Below are 19,626 nucleotides of genomic sequence, written 5' to 3'. Positions count from 1 at the left end.
GTGTTTACTTCAAGATTACCTAGATAATATATTGCTTCTCTAGAACTTCGACTTAAAATCCTATACTTTTCATACTACTCCCAAGTTTCTTGCTCAAGGTGGGAACATTTAATGGGAAAAAAAAGTAAGTATAAATATCTAAGTCAGTATAGATTTAATTTTACCCATCAACAGTGCTAAGGAAAGTCAGTGCTAATGAGTGCTAGTACAAATGGGTGATGTAGGCTTCTTCATTCACATGTCTGTGTCCAGTCAGCAGTCAAAGACTTGAAATATCAAGGTCTAAGTAGGCTGGATACTCAGGTGGTTGAGTCTACAGAGCATAGAGCATCTGAGAATTTAAACTGGAACTTTGGAGGAGCATGGCCATACAGAGGGCAGGTTGTGATTAGGTGGTCCAAAAAACATCTGACTGCTAATTGGAATGCTTTCCTGCAGTATGTAGCTTGGACTTCACAGGGTGGTGAATTCAGTGCAAAACAGGACTTTTTTTAATATTTATTTTTTAGTTGTAGTTGAACACAATATCTTTATTTTATTTATTTATTTTATGTGGTGCTGAGGATTGAACCCAGGGTCTCGCACTTGCTAGGCAAGCACTCTACCGCTGAGCCACAACCCCAGCCCTGCAATAGGACTTTTTACAGAGCAGTTTATAACTCCAAGAGCAAGTTTTCTAGCATGCAATCTGAAAGAAACATGGCCTTTAAACACTTACCTTTGTCACATAGCATCACTTCTACTAGAATCTGGTGTTAGAGCAATCACGAGCTTATCAAATTGAAGGATAGGGAATAGTGATTCTTTTCTCTGCCCAACACCTCTTGATGACAAGAGTTTCAGAGAATCTGTGTCCATGTTTCAAAACCACCGTAGCCTTAGAACATTTGTAATTGAAATGTTGTTCTTCCAGATATTATTTAACTTCACTGCTAATTATATAAACGAATGGTAAGAATAGTAATCAGTCCTGAGTTTGCTTTGACATTTGGGGGAGAGGCAAAACCATTGGGGTGTTATGACACAGGGTAGTTAATGGGAAGAAAAACTTGTTTCCCATGTATTTCACCCTGAGGAACAAATTAAGATTTCCAGGAACACTAGAATCTGAGCAGAACAAAGACTAAAGTAAGTCCTAATTGCTAAAAATAAGTACAGTGTATTAGAAAAATTTTTCATAAGCACAATAAACAATCACATAACTGTCCAATTCATTTTTTTCATTACAGTGTTATATTCTACAAGTTATATTCTATCTCAGGATAAATCTTTTTAAGACAGAAGATTAATCAAATGTTATTTTACATTACCCAAATAATAATGTAATTATTACCCATCTATTTGTGCTTTACAAAATTATTTTTGATAATCTCAAACCTGATCAAATTTGGATCCAGAGTTATTAGGACACTTAAGTTATACTTTACAACATGAGTATTATATTGGAAAAATATAGTGAATGAAATTTGTAGACTAGAAAAGTTTATAAAGTTTGGTAAATTTCTGTACTTGAACTAAAATTTCCTTATTTGGGAATATTTTCCCTTTTCTGCTCACATGCAATTCAGTTTTAAGCAGTGTTAGAGTATCTTTAATACATTTTAACACATTTTCAGTGTTTTCATGGAACATGACTAGATCTAGGATGTAGATTCTTTTGTTATCTTGACATTGATTTCTTTACTTTTTTATTTTTATTTTTTATTTTTGGTTGGACACAGCACCTTTATTCCATTCATTTTTAATTTTATGTGGTTCTAAAGCTTGAATCCAGGGCTCCATGCATGCTAGGTGAGCGCTCTACCGCTGAGCCACAGCCCCAGCCCCGACATATTGATTTCTTGCAACTAAAATTAGCAGGTTTTCTAGAATGAAGACATTCAAAGATTAGTTAGTAGTATCTCTTTCTATGGCTTGTGCATGTTAACTTTGACATTTTATAAATTATGAGTCTTTATAAAGGTTTATAAAAGCTAATACTCTTAAAAGAGTCTTTAGGTGTGACAAAATAGCTCAGTAGGCTAATAATAATGCAATACTGCATGCTAAGAACAAAGCACTGTTCATAAGAGCTTTGTATTGAATCTTCACAAGTTTATGAGTAGCTATTATTATCTGAACATTAGAGATGAGAAATTTGAGGCTTAGAGAGGTTTAAAAACTTGCTCAAGGGCACTTAGTAAGTGGCAGAGCCTGGATATGAGTCTAAATAATCTGGCTCCAGAGTCTATGCTCTTAACCTGTGCACTCTTTGATTAGTTGTAAGAAGAAAAGAAAAAAAAAAATCCTATGTTTATTGTATAGAGTTGATTTTTAAACTAGTATTAAGACTTTGAATTTTGAATATCAATTAATCAGTTAGTATTTAAAGGTTTTGTTTTGCATTTTTTTTTTTTTTTATGTCTGTGTATGTCCTTTTCAGTTTGTCTCCCAGTCTAACTGCCAACAGTTCCTGAACACTGTTTGGTTTGGACAGATGTCAGGTTATCGACGTAAACCCACCTGTAAGAAGATAATGACTGTTTTGACAGTTGGCATCTTTTGGCCAGTTTTGTCACTGTGTTATTTGATAGCTCCCAAATCTCAATTTGGCAGAATCATTCATACACCTTTTATGAAATTTATTATTCATGGAGCATCATATTTCACATTCTTGCTGTTATTGAATCTGTACTCTCTCGTCTACAATGAGGATAAGAAAAACACAATGGGGCCAGCCCTTGAAAGAATAGACTATCTTCTTATACTGTGGATTATTGGTGAGTATCAAGTTAGTTCAAAAGAATTTGCCTTGTTTAGCACATTAATTCTTCCTTGTTTGATGGCACTATGAACATTGAATTCAATTTATAATTTTACACAGTTCATGCAGCAAGAATTTGAACATTTCCATAATCATTGAAGATTTAACTAATACTTCTTTGAAGATAAATGTTAATGAACTTGATGATATAATTTAATATTATTTAATATGTGGAAGTTAAAAATTCATTTTTCTCAGACTGTGACATTGTTCCTAATTGTTAATATAGAAAACCTTTTTTAAATTAATGAATGCTATTTTGTATTATAGTATGAATTTTCCTTGGGTATTTTAAAACAACATATTTTATATTTTACACTTTTTATAAATTTTCTGTTTCTAAACTAAATATCATTAGTTTTGTCATTAAAAACTTGTGCACTTTTGAGCTGGGGTTGTAGCTCAGTGGCAGAGCACTTGCCTGGTACATGTGAGGCACAGGATTCATTCAATCCTTAGCACCACATAAAAATAAATCAATAAAATAAAGTTATTAAAAAAACTTGTGCACTATTGTACTTACATTTTATTTTATCTCTATTATATAAATATTATTTAAATTTAGATTCAAAGAGGTCTGACTCATTCAAAAAATCAGTTCTTTGTAATGAAAATCAGATCTGTTTAGAAATTACAGGTTTAAAAGAATAAGACATTTTTACTTTCTGAAAAATATTTATAAGTATTACATAGTAAGTATCTTAAATGATCTTGTGCGGGTCATTTACTCCCCTTGCCCTTTCTTGTTTTGTTTGTTTTTGTGGAAGGGTAGGAGTTGAGGTAGAACCACATTACTTAAACAGACAGTGGTCTTTTAAAGACATTTTCTTTATTTCTTTATTTTATTTATTTAATCTAGTTTTTTAACTCCAGCATTTCCCACCTGACCTACTATTTGCTATAGAGTAACAGGATATTAAAATCTAGTTTTTTTCTATGGCTGAAAGTACTGATTACATTTATTTTTTGATCACTGAATTCTTGATTCAAGTTTCAATTATTGAATATGCCTTTTTAGTTTGTCTGAATTAAATAATTTGAGAAGCTATTTTACAATATCCACTTTTAGTTCTCCTTCAGCTCTAAAAACAATTTTAATGTATTAAGGTTTTAATTTGAAAATCAGTGAATTTCAAGTAACTTGATTTCAGTCAATTTTACTTTTAGTGGTATTCAGGCCATGATGTGTTAAAATTTAAAATTGGGTAGGTAAAGTAAAAATGATGCAAATCTAAACTTTAGTTTAAAGAGAATTAAATAATTCCTTTCATTAGCATTTTCCTGTACTTTTGGCATTTTCTTAAAAATTTAATGTTTTAATTTAGGAAATAATTTATTCTTTACCATATGTATGATTCTATATTGAATTGTGTATATCTTTTCAATGTAAGTTTTGTTTATGTATTTGATTAAGTAAAAAAATAGGTTACAAGGCATCTAAGAAACTCTTTCCTTCTGTTAATTCTGAAAAAAATTATTATATATTCCTTAGCCTTAAAGAAATGAAATTTTATATCATCCACCTATAAACTTTTGCTTAAGTAGTAGTAAGAAAGAATTTTGGGGTTTTATAAGTTAAGATTCAGTTTAATCAAGTCTGTATAAGAATCAAATCAATTTATCTTTGCATTGAATAAAAACTAACTGAACTCAGACTTATACTGCTCTTCCAATAGCATAATATTACTGCAGCTGCTTATTTTCATAATGATGGTAACATTATTGCTATTTCCTTTTAAATCCTGTTTTCAGTAACATTTTATGTTTATACATATGCACTCCCCTCCACACACATGTGATTCATTTTCTAACCAGTTCTGCCTCACTAAAGGAATGAATGTAAGTTAAACCAGTAAAACTCCTGAAAATGTTTTACTTTTTTCAGCAAAAAGCTTCTTCTTTGAAACAATTAGATCTCAGTAAAACTTGTAAGGGATGTCCTTTTCAGGTTATTCTGTTATATTATTTGATCACTTTGGGCTTCCTTAAATATATAGTTCCAAACCTGTGCTAAGTAAATGTGTAGAAATAGTTTGCCTAATTATCTAAAGTCACTCTTTGGTTTGTTTTATTATTTCAAATAACAAGTATTGTAACTTCTTACTCATGATGACCATTTTTTATGTATTTGTTTCCTGTTTCTATTCCTTAGGTCTTACAAAAAAGGTAGGGTTAAGTTATAAAAAGCAAGATAGAGAAAAAAGAAACAATTTATTAATGTATCACAGAATGCTGATAATATTCTTTTCCTTAATTTTTTACTTTTAAACATAACAGAATAGCTATTATAAAAATGTATTTAAAAAATTTTTTGTACTAATTTGTTCAAGCATACGCAGAAGCAGGTGTAGCTCCTGTACTCATCAAGCTTATGGTCTAATAAGGCGAAGAGTAGCACCTACAGCCACAACAATAACATTAAGTTGAGAATCATACAGAAAAATGAAAAATCACAAATGAGTTACTTGTTATTAAGAAAAAGTCATGATGCTAGGAGAGCAAGCATATTACAGGGGCATTTCACCTAGTCAGGGAGGTTGTAAAAGCTGTTTTAAGGAAGTTAAGAAAGGAGCTAAGATCTAAGTAAAAAAAATGAGTCATCTAGGAGAATTAGAGGAGAAAAGTATTCTAGGCTAAGATGAAAGCACATTCAGAAGTACAGTGGCAAGAGAGTACGATACAAAGAAGGGACTCATTAAAAGATAATATTCCTAGAACACTGAATAAGGGAAGCATGATTCAAGATGAAGATGGAGAAACATGTTATACAAGACCATGCATAGCATTGTAGGGCAGGTTAAGTAATTTCAACTTAAATGATGAAAGACCATGAAAGGTTTTAAGTAGGCAAGTGACATGATCAGTTTTTTAAAAAATATATATTTTTGTTATAAATGGATACAATACCTTTATTTTATTTTATTTTTAATGTAGTGCTGAGGATCAAACCCAGTGCCTCACACATGCTGTACCCCTGAGCCACAACCCCAGCCCAACACGATCAGTTTTGTCTTTTGAAAAGATCATTGTGACTAAAATGTGAAGAATAATGTGGGTTAGGAAGATAGGATGGCGAGAGTAGATGAATGGATACTAATAAGGAAGTTGTTGGAGTAATCCAGATGGGAGCTGATAGTTCCTAGGAATTAGGATGATTGTGATAGAAAAAGAGAGAAGACAACAGATTGAGAGATATGTACAAAGTAAAGCCAATAGAACATGGGAACACATAGTGTATAAGAGATATGGCTGGTCCGAATGCAGTGATGTTTACAACTAATTGATTACATTAGTATGTAAGAGGTATAAAGGAAAGGAGATCAAGGTATTTTAGAAGAAGACTAGGTTTGATGATTTGTGAAAGGGTAGATATTCAGTGTAGTTTTGGATATGTTGTATTTGAAAAGCCTTTGATATAACCAAGAGAGATTTCAAGGCAGACAATTCGATATCATAGTATGGAGCTCAAGAGGAAGTTCAAGCTGGAGTTATAAATGTGTGAATATCTGCATATAGGAATTGTATGAAATTGTGAGCATGAATAGACACTTCAGGAAAAAGCATAGAAAGAAAACATGAGAGGACCTACGATCAAGCCATGAGAAATCCCAAGATGACTGGGATTGCTGCTTGTTAATACTATTTACTAATTCTAAAATATAAAAGCATAACGGGCCCCCAACATATAGAGCATTGATTGTGCAGTGATTTAATTGCTTATAATAGTTTATAGTTATTTGGCTCTTTTTAGTCCAACTTAGAAAAATGGAATGCATCAAGTATATCAGCTTTATTATGGTGGGGAGTGTTGCACAGGAGAGCTACCTGATGGGCTCCTCATTAGTCTTTCATATACTTGTCTTTTCTGATCAAATGTCTTCTCCAAACCATGTTGTACCTTATTGTCAAGAGTTTCATTTAGGTATAATACTGCATTTTGTAGAAATAAGTATTTCTGTAAGCATCTTTCTTGGCTTAGTGTTTTAACATTAAGAAAAATATATCTAAAGTTTAAATATAAGTGTTTTGTATGAAAATGACTTATAAATAAAGTTTTATATACTATTGTATATCAGAAGCTAGGATTAGATAATAATTTGAGCTCTTTAAGAAAGTATAGACATAGAGAGTTTTTTATTTAATATATGTATTTTTTTGCTTCATAACTCCTAGTCCTGGGTAAATGTTGAACATGATTGATTCTCAAGAAACTCTCATCTCCTACTCCTTCCCCAGATAAAAGAAAACAATGTTTGAATTAATAAAAAGTCACCTGTCAGACTACTTCTTTTAACATTGTTAGTTTTTACCTACTCATTTTGAGTAGTGGAATTTTCAAGTTTTTTATCTATCAGATTGGTAACTATGTTAAATGTTTCTACATAAAATCAGTACTACTAATTAAGATGTTATGAACAGATTTTTTAAGGACGTTTCATGCATTTCTCAAGGAAATTATCCTGCCTGCTGTTTAGCCAGAGGATGATTTTAATTGGCTTAATTTGATTTCCACCCATGTATTTTGCTATACTACTCTATTTTTCTGTTACTTTATAGTCTCCTTTAGAATGTCTTGATGAAGAAATATACCATAAAATTATCCTGGGCCATATTACTAGCCTCTGGTGTGGAAGTGTTTATAATAGACTCAGGCTGTTTCCCAGTCTGTTGTTCTATGGAATAAGGCCATGTGGGGGGTGTGGGTTATCCCACTAGGAAAACTTCAAATTCAATAGAAACTGTTCCTTATAAAGTCCAAGAGTATAGCTTCCAATATAGGCACACTCTGAGTTGAGAGATATCATAGAGTCCTGGCCATGTTTATCTTCAGGGTCTATGAGTCCACCCTTGTTCTCCCAGTCCAAAAGCAATTGCCTAATCAATGCTAGTTTTTGTAATGATGTTGAACAAAGCTGACCTTCCATATTTTTCTCAATATAGTGTGTTTCCATGGGAATCACTTTAGTGGAAGGTAACCTGAGGTTACGTTCCCATGGAGAAAGAGTTTGGATATTCTATTGATCCTTTCTCTTCTGGGAGCTTCTGAAAAAGTTTTGAGGAACAAAGCAATACCTGCATTTTAAAATAATCATTATGGTTGCTGTAGTGAGAATAGAATAGAGGATGGTGGCTTGAAGTTGAAGTGGTTGTGAGAAGAGTTAGATCCAAATATATTTTGAAAGTAAACAGGATTTGCTTTTGCATTGAATATGAGCTTAAAAGGAATACAGGAGGGCTGAGGCTAAGTGGCAGAGCACTTGCCTAGCGCTGGTTTGATCCTTACCACCACATAAAAAGTAAATAAATAAAGGCCATCTATAACTACAAAAAAAAAAAAAAAAAAAGAAGAGAAAAGAAAAGAAAAAGAGAGAAAGAAAGAAAGAGAGAACGAAAAAAGAAAGAAAGAAATACAGGAATCAGGGATGGTTCAAGGACATTTGGATTGAGCAACTAGGATGGAGTTACCATTAACTGAGATGGAAAAATCTGCAAATGCAGCAAATTTTAGGGGAGAGAGTAGGAGTTAAGTTTAGACACATCTACCATTGGAGATGTAGAGTAGCCAAGTGCCTATATAAGTTATAAGAGATATAAATTATTATATAAATATTAGTTCAGTGTAAATATAAAAATTTTAGAGTCTTTGCCATATAGATGGTATTTAAAGCCAGTAGAGTGGATGATATCATAAATTGAATTTGTCAAAAGTGAAAAGGATCAGGGACTGAACCCATGTACTGGTGTGGGGGTGGGGCACGCACATGTGTGTATGTACTTAATATCAATTTATTCTTAGTTTGCTTCACATTACTTAGCATCCCTCCCTGGTAAAGACAGAACTTAGGTTATTTTTTTCAAATCATATGAAATCTAAGTTAATTTTCTTTCCAATTTGAGGAACTTTTCACTAAAATTTCTTTTTTTTTTCCTTTCTTTTTTCTTCTGAATAAGGATATAGGTAGCCAAGGGTCATTTATTTAATATTTTGACTCAAAGTATTATTTAGCTTACTATTAAATTAAGAAAATGTTATCTGATTTTTTCTTCTTTTTTTAGGGATGATTTGGTCCGACATTAAAAGACTTTGGTATGAAGGGTTGGAAGACTTTTTAGAAGAATCTCGTAATCAACTCAGTTTTGTCATGAATTCTCTTTATTTGGCAACCTTTGCTCTCAAAGTGGTTGCTCACAATAAGGTGACCATTTACTATTTCAATTGAAATTTAATTCAAAAACACCTAAGATATATAGCCATGTAACTCAGAGTTTCATAGGGCTATATCTTTAGTATGTTTTCATTTTAAAACTATTTGTATATAATTCCCCTTTTTTTTAGTAGTTTAAAGGATGTTACCTTCTATATGGTAGGTACCACGGTTTGATATACTGTGATATTTGGTATACTTTGTCTCATTTTATCCTCATAGGGATTCTATGAGACAGAAGTCCTTAGTCCCATTTTACAAATAAGAAAAATGAAGCTCAGAGATATTAAATATCATATCTAAGTCCACACAAAAAGAAACCACGATTGGATTTAAATCCAGGTCCATATAGGGATTTTCTTTCTTACAAATGGCAGGATTTTTTTTTCATATATATGTTTGAGCTAGGTTCTTTTAGCTCATTAACATGTATATACTTAAAATGAGACCACAAAGTAACTTTAAATGACAAGTATTTTAAATCTTTATATCAATGTGAAAGTATCTTAGTGGAATTCATCATATAGTATTTTACACATTCCAAATCATGCCTGTCATCTTTTGCAGCTTAAAATGGTATAAATGTAATATTTTTTCTGATGACACTATATTTTCATTCAGAATTAGACAAAAATCTAAGTTTGTAGACATCTTAAAATTTTACTTTCCATCAAGATTTATACTCTCCCAAGGCCAGAAAAGGTAATAGATTATATGTTAACTATCTTTATTTAAACCCTGAGTTTAGAATTCTTTCTGGGATAGCATATTTAAGCAACTAAAATATAAAGTATTCTCTGCCTTTTGACCAATTTATTGATTATAGAAAAAGTAAAGTGACTTTCTTATATCAATTTACTTTATTAAAATATTCCATTCCTTTAAATGACCAACAGTGTGCAACACATTGATGAGGTGACTGCAGTGTAAAGTTACTAAGAAAATAAAAATTGGTCTTACACAGATAAATGGTTTGATTTATCTGTGTAAGATAAGATAAAGAGATTGAATGGCATTACTTTTTCAGACTTATCTCTCTAGTCCTATAATTTATTGTTCAAAAAGAACATTTTGAAAATGATAAGATGCTCTATTAATAATTATGCCAGGAAGTCAGACATAAAATCTCAAGAGTGTTCCATGCAGCTGGGACATGTGGACATTATCTAGGTATAGTAATGCACTTTCTTCTTTTTAAATTAAAAACAGCAGGGGACTTCTATGATTTATTCTAGAATCCTAAGTGAAAGGACAAGGTTAATTCAATATAACTAATTAATTGACAGCATTTATGCTTAAAACTTTATGTTGTAGACTTTAAGAAAACTAAATGTTTCATTGCATAAAAAAGTTTAATGACAAATTGTTTAATTTTTTAAAACCTAAAAATTTCTGGGAATAACTCTTTAAATGACATAACTGATATTGCCTTACATACATGGAAATCTTTTATTCAAACATTATTTCTATTAAAAAAGAAAAAGTATAAAGCATAAATGGAGATTCCCCACAAGGAGACATAATTTAAATAGTTTTCTTTCAGAAATTTCTGAATATTTGTTTTTACTTTCCTAAATTGAGAGTGCTATTCACCTTTGACTTTTTTCCCTAACTCTAGTTTCATGATTTTGCTGATCGGAAGGACTGGGATGCATTCCATCCTACGCTTGTGGCAGAAGGGCTTTTTGCATTTGCAAATGTTCTGAGTTATCTACGGCTCTTTTTTATGTATACAACCAGCTCTATCTTGGGTCCATTACAGGTAAATTAAATTTCTTGAAGAACACTTGTTAGATTTTATTATTACATCTTTCTATGTATCCACTGGAGCATTGTTGTCTCATAATGTTAAAACTAAACTTTGCTTTTGAAAATAATTAATAATTAGAAGAACACAGCATGTTTATCTACTTTGCTTCTGGCACAAAATCCTTTGCTTTCAGGAATTCAGACCTTATTAAGCTATGATTCATCAGCATCCACCCTTCACTCCATAGACACAGATGTGTTTAAAATATAGTTCTATTTCAGACAACAGTAGAGTAACATAAAAACTGCTTTTTATCAAAATGAATCTCACATTTAAAGTAGGAAGTGTTTTAGTTTATTAAGAGAGGTGCAGTGAAAACAAATAACCATAATAATGATTTTGAAAATATGTCAGCTCTGTTTTAAAATATTTTTAAACTTTTGTTTCATAAATAGTAAATGTAATAAGCTAAAAAGTATTATATTTAGAGCTTAAAAATTCATTGATTATATAGTCCAACTTTGCACTTGATAGTATTGGATTGTTGAAGAAATTGAGGTTTTGATATGGTATGTGATTTGTCTAACCAAATGATTGTTATGTGTGAGAATCCAAGACTAAATTCTGTCTCTTTACATCAAAGAAAGGACTCACAATTGGTTTAATTTACCCCACAGAGTGTAGTAATTGACTATTGTAGGTCCAAATCTGCTAACTTATAATTCTGAAAATCTGAATGATGTTCATTTTCCATAGTTAAAATTTGCTAATAGTGGGCTGAGGATACAGCATAGTTGGTAGAATGCTTTCCTCGCATGCACAAGGTCCTGGGTTCAATCTCCAGCACTGAAAAAAAAAAAAAAAGCTAATAATGTAGATTGCTTTTTATATTTTTAGAGAAGGTATAACAAGGCATAATTACTTTCTCTAAACAGGCATGTGAAAAAGAAAATATGTAGGAAACCCTGATTTGATTAGACCTGTGCAGTAAAACAGAGTTATAGTTAATAAACCAACAAAGGACATAAAATGAATCATTAAAACCAAAAAAGAGGGGCTAGGGCTGGGGCTCAGTGGTAGAGCGCCTGCCTCACATGCATGAGGCACTGGGTTTGATCCTCAGTACCACATAAAAATAAATAAAGATTTTTTAAAAAAAGATAGAAAAACAGGAAAAAGAGACAAAGAATAGATGGGATAAAGAGGATAAAACATGACATCATGAACTTGAATCAGTTTATCACATTAAGTATAAATGGTCTAGCCACCCAATCAAAAGGCAGAGATTGATAAATTGGATAAACAAAAGCAGACCCAATAATATACTGCTTACAAGAGAAACACAAAGGCATTAAAAAGAAAAGGACAAGAAATGTACTGTGATGATACTAATCAAGAGAAAAATTAGGCTAATCTTTTAATAGTAGACCCAGTAGATATCAGAGCAAAAGCCAGAAAACAGGTCATTTCATGATAAAATTTCAATTAATTAAGAGAACATAATTCTAAGTACTTATATACCCAATAACAATTTCAAAATACACAAAGTAAAAGCTGGTAGACCTGTAAGGAGAAATATATAAATCCACAATTATTGTCAGAAATTTAATACTCCTCTCTCTATAATAAAAGCAATCAATAGCAAAACAATACTACACAGAATACCTGAATAACACTCTCCCAATCTAGCCCAATTGATAGATCATTTCATTCAACAACAATAGAAACACATTTTTTTAAAGCACAAACGAATGCAATGTATATCATAAAATTAAGCCAGTCAGCAGTGTTTATAAAGCAAATGACCAATTCAAAGCATCTAGCACGAAGAAGGAAAAACTGCAAAGTCAAAGGCAGTGTTACGGTTTAGATAAAAAATGTCCCAGTGCTGGGGTTGTGGCTCAGTAGTAGTTCACTTGCCTAGCATGTGTAAGGCACTGAGTTCGATCCTCAGCACCACAAAAAGATAAATAAATAAAGGTATTGTGTCCATCTACAACTAAAATATATTTTTAAAAAAAGAAAGAAATGTCCCTCAAAAGCTCATATATGAAACAATGCTAGAAAGTTTAGAGGTAAAATGATGGGGTTATGAGAGTTTTAACTTAATCAGTGCATTAATCCCCTGATAGGGATTAACTGAGTGGCAGCTGTAGGCTGGTAGGGTATGGCTGGAGGAAATGGTTTGCTGCAGGCATGCCTTTGGGGTCTATGTTTTGTTTTGTCTGTGGTAAGGTAAGCTGTCTCTGCGTCCTGGTTCCATGTCCTGAACCACTTTCACCACATTCTTTAGCTGTGATGTTCTACCTCCCCTAATGGTCAGAGCAGTGGAATTGGCCATGAATGAACAGAGAACTCTGAAACCGTGACCCTCAAAATAATTTCTTCCACAAATTGTCATGTTAGGGCTTTTGGTCACAGCAGTGGAAAAGCTACTTAAAACAGGCAGAGAACCAAAAGCGCTATACAGATTTAATGGATTTCCTATTCAACTTCCAATGATGTTCTTCATAAAAATAGAAAAGGCAATCATGCAATTTATTTGGAAAAATAAGAGACCCAGAATAATCAAAGCAATCCTTAGCAGGAAGCATCACAATACCAGATCTTAAAAGATACTACAGAGCTATAGTAACAAAAACAGCATGGTATTGGTAACAACATGAAAACCAATGTAACAGAACAGAAGACAGAGACAAACCCACATAAATACAGTTAACTCATACTAAATAAAGGCTCCATAAACATTGGAGAAAAGGTATCCTCTTCAACAAATGGTGCTGGAAAAACTGGAAATCCATGTATAGCAGAATGAAATTTAACCCCTGTCTCTCACCCTGCACAAAACTCAACTCAAATTCAATAGGCATTGGAGCAGAGACCCTGTGCTTACTAAAAGAAAATAAGGCCCAACTTACATCATGTTGCCTTAGGTACTAACTTCCTCAACAAGACTCCTAAAGTGCAAGAAGTAAAATCAAGGATCAATAAATGGGATGGTATCAAACTAAAAAGCTTCTTTATAGCAAAGGAAACAATCAAGAGCATGAAGAGAGAGCCTATAGAATCGGAGAAAACCTTTGCCACCTGCACCTCAGATAGAGCATTAATCTCCAGGATATATAAAGAAATTCAAAAAACCTAATGCCAAAAGACCAGATAATCCAATCAGTAAATGGGCAAAAGAACTGAATAGGCACTTCACAGAGAAAGAAATAACAAATGATCAACAGATATATGAAAAAATGTTCAGCATCTTCAGCAATTAGAGAAATGAAAATTAAAACTACAATGAGATTCCATCTCACTCCAGTCAGAATGGCAATTATCAAGAATACCAGTAACAATAAATGTTGGCAAGGATGTAGGGGGGAAATGTATACTCATATATCACTGGTGGGACTGAAAATTGTTGCAACCCCTCTGGAGAGCAGTAAGGAAATTCCTCAGAAAACTTGCAATGGAATCACCATGACCCATTATCCCATTCCATGGTATATACCCAAAGGACTTAAAATCAGCATACTACAGTGACATAGCCACATGAATGTTTTATAGCAGCTCAATTCACAATAGTTGAGCTATGGAACCAACCTCGGTGCCCTTCAACAGATGAATGGATAAAGAAACTGGTATATATACACAATGGAATATTACTCAGCCGTAAAGAAGAATAAAATTATGGCATCTGTTGGTAAATGGATGGATCTGGAGACTGTCATACTAAATGAAATGTTAATCCCCAAAAACCAAAGGTTGAATGTTCTATTTGATATGCAGATACTAACATATGACAAGGAGGGAGGGAAAGAATAGAAGTTCAGTGTATTAGAAAAGGAGAATGAAGGGAAGGGAAAGGGGATAGGAAAAGGAAAGACAGTGGAAATAATCTGACATAACTTTCCTATCTTTATATATGAATGTACCACCAGAGAAACTCCACATTCTGTACAACCACAAGAATGGGATCCTAATTAGTATAAGCTGTACTCCATGTGTGTACAATATGTGAAAATATACCCTACTGTCACATGTATCTAAAAAGAACAAAAAAAAAAAAAAAAAAACAGGCAGAGAACTTGGAGCCATCTCTCTTTCCCTTCTTATCAGGAATCAGTTGCTTTCCCTGGAGCTATGTTAAATACTTCTACTTATATTGCATTAACCAGAATTGGGGAACATGGCTATTTGAAGCTAGAAGAAAGTCTAAGAATGTTGAGTACTTTTAGTTGAGCTTATTGCCTTCAAAAATTCAAGATTTGGATTAGTCAGAAAAAAGGAAAAATAGATATTGAGTAAGAGTCATATGTTTTAACCTTTTACTAAAGAACAATTCTTTTTTTAATGTTTATTTTTTAGTTTTCGGTGGACACAACATCTTTTATTTTATTTTTATGTAGTGCTGAGGATCGAAACCAGCACCCCGCGCATGCCAGGCGAGCGTGCTACCACTTGAGTCACATCCCCGGCCCAAGAACTATTCTTTTTTTAAAAGAAGTTTTATTGCGGTAAGACACTCTAGTGTTTACCCACTTAAGACTTTTAAGTTAGGACAACATTAAACATCACTTTTTCCTCCTAAATATAAAAAAAATTATTTTTTAATATAAAATTTTCCAAAATTTGTTAAAGCTCTTTTACAAACACTAATAAAAAGAATATTAAATTTTTACACCCTTATACCCCACAAAGTCGGTAATACAGCATTATTTACTGACATTTCTTTAAAAATGTACTGGAAGTTAAAATCAGTACATCATTAAACTTGTTATTCTACTCGTAGCACATAATCTATAATAATGTAAATTGAATTTTCTTTATATGAAAGAAATATTAACCCTACGAAAATAAAAATGAATGGGAATCTTACCTTCGCTCTTTACCAGCTGTGTAATAATAATAAAAAAAAATATTTAACTTCTCTGAGCCTCTCTCCATTCATTTGTAATATAGGCATGAAGTATCTTAATATTAAGCTTCTTATAGCATTGTTGTTTACAATAACAATTATTGAAAGTTGGAGGAAATTTAACAAACTCTTTAGGAACCAAGTCTTTTGCTCAAGGCTCCACCCCCAGCTCCTAGTGAAATCAATGTATGTTATTCATAGAACCTCATGCATACTTGTTCATGAATGAGGTAGGAAATAAATATTTCTCCCTCCATAAGTGGCCAAATATTTGCAATTACATTCTGGCTACTTCCAAAATGCTTTCCCCCCCAGCACTTCCCTGCTCCTGCTCCCTTCCTTACTCCCATACCCTGATCCTTTTCCTCTACTGATCTCCCTTTGGTTTTTATGATATCCCCACCCCTTCTTTTCCTTTTTCTTCTCTAACTTCCACATATGAGAGAAAACATATGATCCCTGACCTTCTAAGTTTGGCTTATTTTGCTTAACATAATTGTCTCAAGTTCATCCACTTTTTTCAAATGCCATAATTTCATTCTTCTTTATAGCTGAATAAATCTCCATTGTGTATATGTATCACATTTTCTTTATCAGTTCATCCGTTGATGGACACCTAGGCTGGTTCCATAGTTTGGGTATTGTGATTTTGTGCTGCTGTAAACATGGGAATGCATGTATCACTATAGTATGATAAATAATAAATTTATAATAATAAGTCAGTATGATAAATAATAAATACAAAGGAGTGGTATAGCTGAGGAGCTGATTTACACAGTGGTTCCATGACTTGTCTTTTGAGGAACTTTCATACTGATTTCCATAATGGTTATACTAATTTACAATCCCACCAACAATGCAAAAGTGTTTCTTTTTCTCCATATCCTCTCCAGCTTGTTTATTAGTTTTTTTCATTTGATTGTTTTGCAGTGCTGGAAATAAACCTAAGGCCTTATACATGCCAGGGAAGCACTCTACCACTGAGCCACATTGTTGTTTATATTTTGATGACTGCTATTCTGCCTGGTGTGAGATGAAATCTCAGTGTTGTTTTGTGTGTGTGTGTTTGGTTTTGGTACCAGGGATTGACTCAGAGGCACTCAACCACTAAGCCACATCCCCACCCCTTTTTTTGTATTTTAGAGACAGGGTCTCATTGGGTTGCTTAGTGTCTCACTTTGCTCAGGCTGGCTTTGAACTTGGATCCTCCTACCTCAGCCTCCAGAGCTGCTGGGAACATATGCCTCTGCACCCAGCTCAGTGTAGTTTTGATTTTTCATTTCCCTTGTTGCTAATGATGTTGAACATTTTTTAATATATATGTTGACCATTCCTATTTCTTCTGTGAAGTGCCTGTTCAGTTCCTTTGCCCATTTATTAAGTTATTTATTTTTTTGGTGTTAAGTGTTTTGAGTTCTTTATACATTTTAGATATTAATCTTCTGTTAGAAGAGTAGCTATCAGAGATTTTCTCCCATTCTCTAGGTTCATTCTTCATCTTCCAGATTGTTTCCTTTACTGTGCAGAAGCTTTTTAATTTAATGCTATCCCATTTATTAACTTTTGGCATTATTTCCTGAGCTTTAGGGGTTCTTTGAGAAAGCTGTTGCCTGTGCCTATATGCTGGAGCATTGACCCTAAGTTTTCTTCTAGGAATTACATAAGCTTCTGGTCTAATGTCCTAGGTCTTTCATACATTTTAAGTTGATTTTTTGTGCAGAGTGAAAGGTAAGGGTTTAGTTTCATTTTTCTACATATTGATAATCAATTTTCTTAGCACCATAAGAAATTCACTTTTAACTTGAGCAAAATGATGCAATTTTAAAAGCCACAAGGCTTGCAGAGGTACTGGGTTTGATCCTCAGCACCATATAAAATAAAATAAAGGTATTAAAAAAAGAATGGGTTGGAGACAATTCTCAAAAACTTCATCAGTGATACATATGCAAAAGATAGAACTATAATAACATTTACTCGTGTTATATTGTTAAGAAATACATAAATATTAAGGGGCATAAGGAAAATTGTTGATGGATGTGTTTACTATAGGGATTGTCATGATGATTTCATGGATATATACACACATCAAAACTTGTTAAATAGAATGTAAAAGACTTGTGCACTGAAAACTATAAAACATTCATGAAAAAATTAAAGTCACAAACAGATGGAAAGGCATCCCATATACAGATTGGAGTACATAATATTGTTAATATATCCATAAGAGCGAAACTGATGCACAATTTTATCTTTAGGCACAATGTTTTATACCAAATTTCTAGAACTTGTTCATCTTACAAAAATGAAATTTTATACCTCTTAATTTGAATAAATTAATCCATGTTATATATATTGCAGGATTTCCTTTCTTTTTAAGGCTGAATAATATTCCATTGAGTATATATACACCACATTTTTTAAAACCCATTAATCTGTGTTGGACATTTAGGTTGTTTCCACATTTTGGCTATTGTGAGTAGTACCACAGTGAACAGAGGACTGCTAATATCTCATACAGATGCTGATTTTAGTTTCTTTGGATAAATATCCCAACGTAGGATTGCTGTATCATATGGAGTTTATTTTCAATTTTTTGAGGAACCTTCACACTGTTTTCCATAACTGCGCTACAATTTTGATTTCTCATTGGCAGTGTTCAGGGGTTCCCATTTCTCCATGGCCTCACTACCACTTGTGGTCTTTTTTATTATTAATATTTCTATAATAGTCATCCCTAAAGGTGTGAGGTGGGTAGTATCTCATTGGTAATGATGTGAAGCATCATTTCATATTTCTGTTGGCCATTTGTATATCTTCTTTGGAGAAATATCTATCCAAGTCCTTAGCCCGTATTAATTGGGTTATTTTTGTTTTGTTTTGCCTTTCTATTTAATTGTATGTGTTCTTTATATATTTTGGAAATTAATCCTTTATCACATTTATAATTTGCAAATATTTCTCCCTCTCCATAGGTTACCTTTAATTCTGTTGTTTATTTTGCAAAATCTTTAGTTTGATCTTGAGCCACCTATGTGTTTTTGCTTTTGTTGCTTATGTTTCTGGTGTCATAGCCATGAAATCATTGCCAAGATCAGCATCATGAATATGGATTTTTTTTCTAGAAGTGTTATAGTTTCAGGTCTTATGTTTAAGTCTTTAATCCCTTTTGAGTTGATTTTTGTGTTTGACATGAGGGTTAGATTCACTCTTTTCTGGGTGCACAATGTTCAGTTTTTCCAGTAGTGGTTGTTGAAGAGATTACCCTTTCCCCATTGTATGTTCTTGGCACCATCGTTGGTAGATATATATGGATTTATTTTAGACTGTTTATTCTATCTCATTGGTCTATATGTCTGTTTTTATCACAGTGCCCTACTGTTTTACTTACTGTAACTTTGCATATGTTGAAATCAGGAAGTGTTTTGCTTTCAGTTTTTTACCCTCAGGATTTCAGTTCTTTACCCTCAGGATTTACTATTTGGGGTCATCTGAATTTTAGAATTTTTTTTCTATATTTGAAAAAAATGCTGTTGGATTTTGATAGGAATCATATCGAATCTGTACATCCATTTCACTATAATAGACATTTTAACAACATTATGTTTTCCAATCCAGGAATATGAGATGCCATTCCATTTGCAGAATCTAATTTTTTAAATCAATGTTTTATAGTTTTAGTGCACAGATCCTTTACTTTTCTATTTAAGTTTATTCGTATTTTATTCTTTTTCATGTTATTATAAGTGGGCTTGTTTTCCTAATATCCTTTTCAGTTAGTTGGGTTATTAGTGTATACAAATGCACAAATTTTTATGTGATTATTGCAGTTTTTTGTTAAATTGATCTTCATTTACTAACATGCTTTCCTTCTACATCTCTCAGATTTAGAAGCTGAGAGACTTATTTTAACTGCTTTTATAACCTGTAATGGGGATACACTGCTTTTATAACCTGTAAT

The 19,626-nt window shown here is 32.6% G+C and overlaps 1 protein-coding gene across 3 annotated transcripts in view; it reads left to right on the top strand.

Moving 5' to 3' along the window:
* The window catches only part of Trpc1 (transient receptor potential cation channel subfamily C member 1), an 80,837-nt gene that overhangs the window by 46,317 nt on the left and 14,894 nt on the right, over positions 1-19,626 (top strand). For all 3 annotated transcript variants that reach the window (XM_027933909.2, XM_027933908.2, XM_071615850.1), the window contains 3 exons: positions 2,423-2,759; positions 8,861-9,000; positions 10,628-10,771. In XM_027933909.2, the coding sequence (XP_027789710.2) occupies positions 2,423-2,759; positions 8,861-9,000; positions 10,628-10,771 (621 nt within the window). The remainder of the gene's footprint in view (positions 1-2,422; positions 2,760-8,860; positions 9,001-10,627; positions 10,772-19,626) is intronic.

Source organism: Marmota flaviventris, chromosome 8, assembly GCF_047511675.1.
Source record: "Marmota flaviventris isolate mMarFla1 chromosome 8, mMarFla1.hap1, whole genome shotgun sequence".
Taxonomy (NCBI): domain Eukaryota; kingdom Metazoa; phylum Chordata; class Mammalia; order Rodentia; family Sciuridae; genus Marmota; species Marmota flaviventris.
Note: the sequence above shows the minus strand (reverse complement) of the source record. Positions and strands in the feature narration are given on the sequence as shown.